General features: G+C 43.3%; 1 protein-coding gene across 1 annotated transcript in view; it reads right to left on the bottom strand.

The window, feature by feature from the left end:
- SPATA18 (spermatogenesis associated 18) overlaps positions 1-9,348 on the bottom strand; it is a 32,707-nt gene that overhangs the window by 10,155 nt on the left and 13,204 nt on the right. Inside the window, exons 6-9 of the mRNA XM_014534612.1 lie at positions 8,348-8,388; positions 7,663-8,017; positions 4,165-4,342; positions 2,636-2,811 (exon numbers count right to left, since the gene is read on the bottom strand). Coding sequence (XP_014390098.1) covers positions 2,636-2,811; positions 4,165-4,342; positions 7,663-8,017; positions 8,348-8,388 — 750 coding nt within the window. The remainder of the gene's footprint in view (positions 1-2,635; positions 2,812-4,164; positions 4,343-7,662; positions 8,018-8,347; positions 8,389-9,348) is intronic.

Raw genomic sequence — 9,348 nt, 5'->3', positions numbered from 1 at the left:
GGACTGGAGTCCGTGTTGATGAAAACACCTTGGTGGCTGCGGTGACTGGCAGTGGCTGCAGCAGCAGGGTGATGAGGCTGGTGCCTTCCCCTGATCAGCCCAGTCGCCTCCCACAAAGGGAGGCCAGGCTGCGGCTTAGGCCCACTCCCCAAGGGGAGCAGGGAGTGGGCCTAAGCCATCACTAGAACATCCCCTGAGGGCTCTCAGTATGTGAGAGGGGGCAGGCTGGGCTGAGGGACAACCCCCCCCCAAGTGCATGAATTTCATGCACAGGAGCGCTAGTGTTTAGATAAAGGAAGGGAGAAAGAGAGAGAAATATTGAGGTGAGAGAAACATCTATCAGTTGAGTCCCATACCTGTTCCCAACCTGGGAATCAACCCCGCAACCATTTGGTGTACGGGAAGATGCTTGAACCAACTGAGCCACTTGGCCAGGGCAAGGGGATGAATATTTCTAAGTGGGAACAGGCTTTCTCTAAAAGAAGAAGGAATTTTTTTAAAGAGAGATGCAAATATGTTCTCTAAGAAAATCAGAAAGACCCAGCTGCAGTGTAATTCAGCTCTTCCTTGAGTGGAGGAGGCCAGGAGCAGTCATCTGAAAGAAACAAGGCAATGGCAAGAAAATATGACAGGCTGTAAGGCACTTAGAAACACCACCGCTGTGATTTCCATAAGCAAAAGGTATGTTAATTATGCCTCAATGGGTCGGGGGCTGCACCAACCCATCCCTCTGCAGCCTGAATGAAGACCCAGAGCTAATGTCTCCTGTGTGTACACAGTGTGCTGGGCAGTGTCCGTAAGTACTTTATCTGAGTGATTTCAATGAACCTTCTACAGCCCTAGGAAGTAGGGATTGGTATTTCCCCCATTTGACAGAGAAGAAATAAGGAACAGAAAAATTAGGTGATATGCCCAGATTGTACAGCTAGTTAGTGGTGGAGCTGGGACTGGAGCCCAGGTAGCTTGACATCTGGCCTCCTCCCAGATCATCTCTAGCTGCATCATAAGATCTCATAAAATCCCAGTACAATGTTCCAAATTAACTTCTTCTCATTTATAAAGGAAATATTTACCATGAAACACCTGGTAGAAACCTAATGGTCCTAGATAAAAGAGTCAAGAGCATCATTGTCAAATGTTAGTGTGCATAGAGAATACTTGGGTGCCTGCTAAATTACAGATTCCCAAGCCCCACTCCAGACCTACTGCATAAAATATCACGGCATGCGATCCAGGAATCTGCATTTTTAACAAATATCTTGAGCAATTCCAATGCAGGTGATCTATGCACCATACTTTGAGAAACCTGGCCTAAATAATGCAATAAAAACCAATAGAAGAAAACAACAATCTGATTTTAAAAAATGGGCCAATAATCTGAATGAACATTTTTCCAAAGAAGATATACAGATGGCCAACAGGTACATGAAAAGGTGCTCAACGTCATTAATCATCAGTGAAATGTAAATCAAAACCACAAGGAGCTATCACCTCACACCTGTTAGGATGGCTATTATCAAAAAGACAAGAAATAAGTGTTGGCGAGGATGTGGAGAAAAGGGAACTCTTGTGCAGTGTGTGTGTGTGGGGGGGGGGGGACATAAATTGGTTCAGCCACTATGGAAAATAGTATGGAGGTTCCTCAAAAAAATTCAAAATAGAACTACCATAAAATCCAGCAATTCCACTTCTGGGTATTATCTGAAGAAAACAAAAACACAAATTTGAAAAGATATATGCACCCCCATGTATACTGCAGCATTATTTACAATAGCAAAGAAATGGAAACAACATAAGTGTCCACTGATGGATGAATAAAGAAGATGTGATACATATATACAGTGGAATATTATTCAGCCATAAAAAGAATGAAAGCTTGCCATTAGCAACAACATGAATGGACCTTAAGGGCATTATGCTAAGAGATATAAGACAGACAGAGAAAGACAAAACCATATGATCTCACTTATATTCCTTATATAAAACCAAAAAACAGGGTGGTTGTTGCCAGAGGCATGGGGGCTGGGCAAAATGAGTTAAGGGGGTCAAAAGATACAAACTTTCAGGTATAAAATAAATAAGTCAAGAGATGTAATGTACACCGTGATGACTATAGTTAATAATACTGTATTGCATATTTGAAAGTTGCCAAAAGAGTAAATCTTAAACGTTTTCAGCCCAAGAAAAAAATTGTGTAACCATGTATGGTGACAGATGTTGCAATACATAAAAATCACATCATTATGTTGTACACCTGAAACTAATATAGAGTTATATGTTAATTATACCTCAATAAAAAGTTTTAAACAATAAAAAGTAATACATGCTTGTATTTATATAGTACCTTTCTTTTAAAATGTTCCAGACAGGCTCCAGGTACTTATTCATTCTCCCCAAGACCAATATGATCAATGAAAATCATATCGTCCCCTCTGAAGCCCACTTGACTGAGAAGGAAAGTGACCCCAGGAGAGGGCCCTGTCCTGTAGTAACAGAGAAGTATATGGCCAGGCCTGGAAATCAGGTAGTATCTGGTGATTTCCCCACCCAGTGTTCTTTTCCCTAAATTGTTCCCAGAAAATAGAGACGAGATCACTTATTTCTATTCCTTAGCTTCCGCTCCTATGTCTCTTACTTGCAATCATTGAACATTTCTCCATCGGCCCCAAATGCAATATCTAGGGGTGGCTCTAAAGTCTGCATCGCAAAGGCAATGCAACATATCTCCTGGATGAAGTTACTGAGGAGGCAAAAATCAACTTCCGGAGGGAATGAAATCTTGGGATTGACATTCATGGCTCGAATCACGTCCTGAAAAACAAAAAGATGGCATCCCCTTGTTACCATCCTGTGGCCAGAAACTCTGACAACCCCAAGGACATTATGACCGATGGAGGTGGGGAAAGAAAGTGTGAGTGAAAGCAAGTTAAAAACGAGAGGAGTGCATGTGCTAAAAGGAGGACGCCTTATGAATCGGAAGGGGGGAAGATGGCAGAATACGAATGACATATTAACTGCCAGGAGAGTCTCAAAAAAACTAAAGAAAAACCCCTTAGTAGCTTTTATTTATTCTTTCCCCTTTTTAAAATTCTGGGCAAGTTACATGATAATGTCCACACAGAACTCTGACTTGTTCATAATCTATAGTAATAATAATTATAATAGCTTGCACTTATTGAGAGTTCACTATATGCCAGGTCTTGTGCTAAGCAAATGACCTGCTTTCTTTCATTTAAGTCCCTCAAGAACTCGATGGGGTCATGACTATTGCTGCTCCCATTTAAAGATTAGAAAACTAAAGAACAGAGAGGTTAAGTAAATGTGCAAGGTCACACAGCTAGTAAGTGGCAGAGCCAGATGCAAATCCACACCTATCTTTCCCAAAATCTTAGGAACAATGATGTTCTATCTTCCGATTTTAAGGGCCCAACTAAAGAAGTAATTTTCATCTTTTTTCACCTCATGACACACAAACTAATTACTAAAATTCTGCGGCACACCAAAAAAATTTATTTTGTGCCGATCTGACAAAAAAAAATATAGGTATGCCCTGACCAGTTTGGCTCAGTGGATAGAGCGTCGGCCTGCGGACTCAAGGGTCCCGGGTTCGATTCTGGTCAGGGGCATGTGCCTTGGTTGCGGGTACATCCCCATGGGGGGTGTGCAGGAGGCAGCTGATTGATGTTTCTCTCTCATCGATGTTTCTGACTCTCTATCCCTCTCCCTTCCTCTCTGTAAAAAATCAATAAAATATATTTTAAAAAAATATATAGGTATAATTTTGATTCATTCACAGTGGACAGCTATTGTTGTGTTGACTGTTGTCATCTTTTTTACTTGACCAGCTAAGGGAAAAGAGGTCAGTGCCCCTAACTAGTCAGGTATTTCGAGTTTTAAAAATCCGTGCAGCAATCAGTGTGTCGCGGCACACTGGTTGGAAATCACTGATTTAAAGACTAGAACTAGCAAGCTCAAAATATTTCCTTCATACAATGTCTAAGAAAGAAAGAGCCATTATTGGCTGGTTCTACAAAGTAACTTGCATGCTGCTCATTTCTGCTTTTCCATTACCTAAAGAAGCACTGAATGGGTTCCTGAGTTATTGGAATTCCGTGTAAATATCATTAGCAGCAAGCTAGCCCCAAGAAGAGACCCAACACTTACGTTGACACTGTTTTGGGAATCGTATAGATCAAGGTGACAAATTATATAATCCGTGACGGCATCCTCAAAGTCATTCGCCCCCATATAAGACGGTGTCAAAGATTTCCTTACACGGATCTTGAAATGTCTGAACGCCATTTTAGCTACATGGAATGCCTCCTGCACATAAAAATTGCAGCAAATTTATTTGGTGAGACGAGAGGAGCAAAGAAGTTCAAAGCAAGGAATGAAGAAATTCATCAAAAATGAAACATCATATGGGTTTTCTGACAGCTAAACACAAATGGTCAAAACTATTTTTAATCTGGGAGAAAATATATCTCTCAATTTTGAAAAGGACCTAAATACAAATAAGACCATTCACGTCCACTCATTTTAAGACAGCGGACCATTGTTTTGGTAACACGGAGTGCAGGACAGTACAGAAGTTTAAGGAAGTCAATCACCTGTGGTTACATAAATACTTGGAAGATGCTAGCTGATGCTATCTATGCTCCCACAGTAACACCATATTACTTGTCAAGAAATAAGAGAAAAATTACCAATTGAGTGTTTACTATACATAGACACAGAGCAGGTGTTGGGCATGTTTCTTGACATATATTAATTCAACAAACACTTATTAAATGCCTGTTATGTAGTCAGCACTGAGAAAACCTAGTTATACATGCAAGACATGGCCTCTATGCTCACAGAACTTTAACCAACTCCGTAAGAGATTCTCAAACCAGACACTGGCAAACTTGTTTCTGGAAAGAGCCAGATACGTATTTTAGGCTTTGCTGGTCACATACTGTGTCTGTCGCATTTTTTTTTAACAACCCTTTAAAAATGTAAAACTATTCTTATAGTCTTAGCTCTTGGGTGGTATTTTTCTTAGAAATTTAGGTCACTGTCAGATATAGCCCGCAGGTCCTAGTTAGCTGACTCGTGACATAAATTCATAAATACAGGATAAAGGTCAGTAGATTCTGATTATTCTGCTCTCATACCAATGTCCTGTTTTATTTAATATTTAATTGTTCTCATGTTGAACTCAGTATCTCAATATGGTACCAAAGGAACAACGCTTAATTGCTTTGGGAATTAAGGATTACAGATGAGCACTTTGTAATCCGCCATATTCAACTAGCTATGTTCCCAGTGTGGGTAACTACTCTTCTGATCTTTCTAAGAACAGAAGGAAGTCAATCAAATGATAGCCATTAGCAATCATATATACACTGATATATCCACGCCCATTTTGAAGATTCCATGCACATCGACTAAGGTATATAACCATTCCAGATTATCCTATAATTATAAACCCTTAAACAAATGTCTGGTCAATATCAATATATTAATACATATGAATAGTTACTGATTGTGAAAAAATGATTCATCCCAAATACTTGCAATGGAAGCAGGGAAGGAAGAAAAGAAGAAAGGAAGGAAGGAAGGAAGGAAGGAAGGAAGGAAGGAAGGAAGGAAGGAAGGAAGGAAGGAAGAAACTGGTCAAAGGAACATCAAGGCCTCTAATATCTCAAGGGAAATATTCTACAGCATCCCACAGGTTTAATAGATTTGAGTCTTTTGGTTCCTCCTAAGTGGTACCACACACTCTACTGGCCCTCCTGGGTTTCCTTCTATATTGGCTTTGCTAATTATATTTTGGTTTCTGACATCTACTTGTAGGAATTCATTAAACATTAAACAATGGCATTTCCTAGGCATTCAGGAGGGGTGGGGAAGAAAGAGGATGATTTCTCTTCCCATCCTTTCACATAAGATGCATATGTAAATCCTTCCTCAGGCAGAACCTAATGAATTCAAGCCATTGGACCATTATTTTCATTTCCTTTTTAGTGCCCTGGGTAATATCAAAACACATGCTTATTTTAAATTACATAGCCTTGTTATCATTGGAGTGTTTTCATAACTCAAACTATATATGCAGACTTTGAATGCCCTTGAAGGTAAGCTTTGGTACATCTTTAAATATCAAAATGATGATCAATGATTTAAGAATTCCCAAAGCAAACTATTATGGAAATGAGCAAACTTTAGATGAGTCTTATTCCATTCTAGAAGGGCCCGGGCTGCAGCTGCGAGCGACCGGGCTGGGAGACTGGCTCCGGGCGGACCTGTTGGGAAGCAAGAATCAGCGGGGACACACTCGGATTCACGTTTCTGTCCCTCCTGGACTCTGCTTCTCCCCACAGCAACTGCAAAGGATGCTCAGGAGCCGCGGGCCCCTGCAGGCCCGAGAGCCGCTGCCTCCGGGGCCTTCCCCCTGCGCCTGACCCGGGCACCGTCTCCACGCGGCCTCAGATGGGACCACAGCGGTGAAACAAGAAGCGTTTGCAGGGCGCAGGCCGCTCGGTAAAGCACGCTCGCTGCCTGAGCACCTGTTTAGCCTGCCGCAGCCCGTGAGCCCAGCGTTGATGGTTGGCCACGTTACAGATGAGGAACTGGAAGTTCAGGAAAGTTAGTGGGGGCCCTGGAGTCACACAGCCAGGAAGCCAGAGGTAAAGGAGAAGCCAGTTGTCTTTGCTTCGTGCCCCGGCCTTGGCGAGCTTATGGTATAAAATGAGGTGCACACTGAGCAATGAGAAAGATCTGTGCTGTAGTTCCGGCCCCACCGCGTCACAGCAGCAGGAGCGACTGAAATCCTTTCTCCCCTGCAGAGCTTCGCCTACGGCATTTTTGCTCTGTGGCGGGCTGGGGTGGAGGAGGGGGGTGGGAAGAGCAGATGAGCCGATCAGTAAAACGTTTATGGCCACCAAGTACAATAGAAATTACCAAACTAGCTAGCCCAAAGGCAATGGGCCCCCCCAAAAGGAGGTTTTGTAGAAGGAACTATAGGGCAAGGTGTCTGATGTCACTAAACTCAGAGTGAGGCAGAAATGCACAGAGTATATTCTTAGGAGCCAACATGAGCCAGCAGCAGCTCAACACTGAAGGAGTGATTCCCCACCATGAAAGACTAAGGTGACATTTAGGGACATGGGGACCGGGCATGGTAGCGACTTTAGTAACTTGAATCGGGGCATGTTATCAGGCTGGGAAGGGGAGGGGGGTAGCCAGCACAAGGAACATTGCAACGACTACAGAGAGAAACACCCTGCTTTGTCCTCACTCAACACTGTTTGAACGGCCTGCCTTCGTGTCTGTCCATCGGTAGAAAGGGATTCCACAGGAGCAGGTACCTACACCTTCATCAAAGGGAACCACCCTACAGTAAAACGACAGCTGGTCCTCCCCGGGGAGCACTCTCGGGCCTTAAGAGAGCGGCCCCTCATATCCTGGAACATTCTTGCAGTAGGGGTACCACCCCTTGCCTTACGGGCCCGCTCAGCTCTGGTTTCAATCGAAGAACTTCCCTTTCTCACATTGCTCAGCCTCATGCCTTACGCTTCCGCGTCAGCCCCACACCCATGAGTGCCCGGATTTGGCAATCCAGGAGGTAGTTTCTCTCTCTGAAGGGTCAGATAGAGAAGACAATTTACCATTCAAAGCTTCCCGTATTGTTGGGGTCTGAGTTCAAGGGAGTCACTTTGCTTGGTTTCCCAACCACAGTAATAGTTACTTTGTTGTTTCACTAGCACAAGGCACTTAAGAGAGAAGCTGTGTGAGAATGTGTCGGACCTTTCTTGGAGGGCAGACTTTTCGGCCGTCAGAGCAGCGATCTCGTCCTTCAGCGAGCGGACCTGCTTCTCATAATCGGATATCACTTCGGGGTCACACCGGTCACGGTCACGGTCACGGTCACGGTCACGCTTGTCCAAGCCAGAGATGCGCTTGTCCAAGCCGCTGCGCTTTTCCGAGCTGCGATGCTCTGACCGCCTCAACTCCGAGGTCCTCGGCTCCGGACCTCTGGACTCCGCACCTCTGGGCTCCACACCTCGCTCTGCGCTCTTTTGCACAGGGGCTCTATGAGCTGAGCCTCTGTAGCGGGAGTCCTCCTGGGATTGAAGAGATTTAAGCCTGAACAGAGAAAAAAAAAATTATTTTTTAAGTCAAGAAAGAAGAGAGAGAGGGAGGGAGGAAGGAAAGGTATTGTCCAAGCCGCTGCGCTTTTCCGAGCTGCGATGCTCTGACCGCCTCAACTCCGAGGTCCTCGGCTCCGGACCTCTGGACTCCGCACCTCTGGGCTCCACACCTCGCTCTGCGCTCTTTTGCACAGGGGCTCTATGAGCTGAGCCTCTGTAGCGGGAGTCCTCCTGGGATTGAAGAGATTTAAGCCTGAACAGAGAAAAAAAAATTATTTTTTAAGTCAAGAAAGAAGAGAGAGAGGGAGGGAGGAAGGAAAGGTAATAAGCAACAGTTGGCATACTTAAAACAGAGGCTACTCTACTTCGTGTGCCATGATTGCATTGGACAACTCTAAAGGAAATACATAGGAGCAAACACAGATTGGCAAAGAGTAGATTGCAGGGTCAGGGGGCCACTCCACCTCTGCAGCTTGCATTGGAAAATACTTCTGAAGAAAAGAAAGCTATGCAGACCCTCCAGCAAAAGCAGAGTGGGCCTGTAGTCATATTGTTCTAGATTGGGCTGATATGAACCACACAAAATTCTAGAAGCATTTGACCTCCAAAACCTAGTCCAGAAGCTGGGCGAAGATATTATGAACTATGGGGAGAAACTACAACGGAAATTGAACAACATCTATAAGACTAGGTGGAAGTGGGGACCTACGAAAATAATGTATTACAGAAACAAACGGAGCTTCAGAAATAATATTGGCATCCTCATAAAGAGACAAAGAGGCATGGCCATCGTAAAACAGGAGCAAAAGCCACACGAAGAGGACATGCTGTGATGAAAATGACAATGGTGTGAGACGGAAGTGTAAGGGGTAAGATTGAGAAGGATGTAGAGAAGCTAAAAACGCCACAGCAGAATTCAAAGCTGTGCTAGAAGCAGTAAAGAACAGAGTCACTGAGTGATCTGATCAATGCATTTGAGAAAGTATATCAAATAGGAATAAGAGATTAAAGTGATGAAAGGGGAGATTTAAGTGGAAAATAGAAGAGTACTCCAAGCTAAAATTTAGGGGTATTCCTGAAGAAATCAGAACAATTGGAACGTGTGTGAAGCAACAGAACAGTATTCATATATTAAAAAATATATATTATATATTATATTATATGTTAAATATAATATAAATATATATTATATAGTATATTATATATTTAAAAA

The sequence above is a fragment of the Myotis brandtii genome, unplaced genomic scaffold, assembly GCF_000412655.1.
Source record: "Myotis brandtii unplaced genomic scaffold, ASM41265v1 scaffold10, whole genome shotgun sequence".
Classification (NCBI taxonomy): Eukaryota; Metazoa; Chordata; class Mammalia; order Chiroptera; family Vespertilionidae; genus Myotis; species Myotis brandtii.
This window is presented reverse-complemented; position numbering and strand designations above follow the sequence as displayed.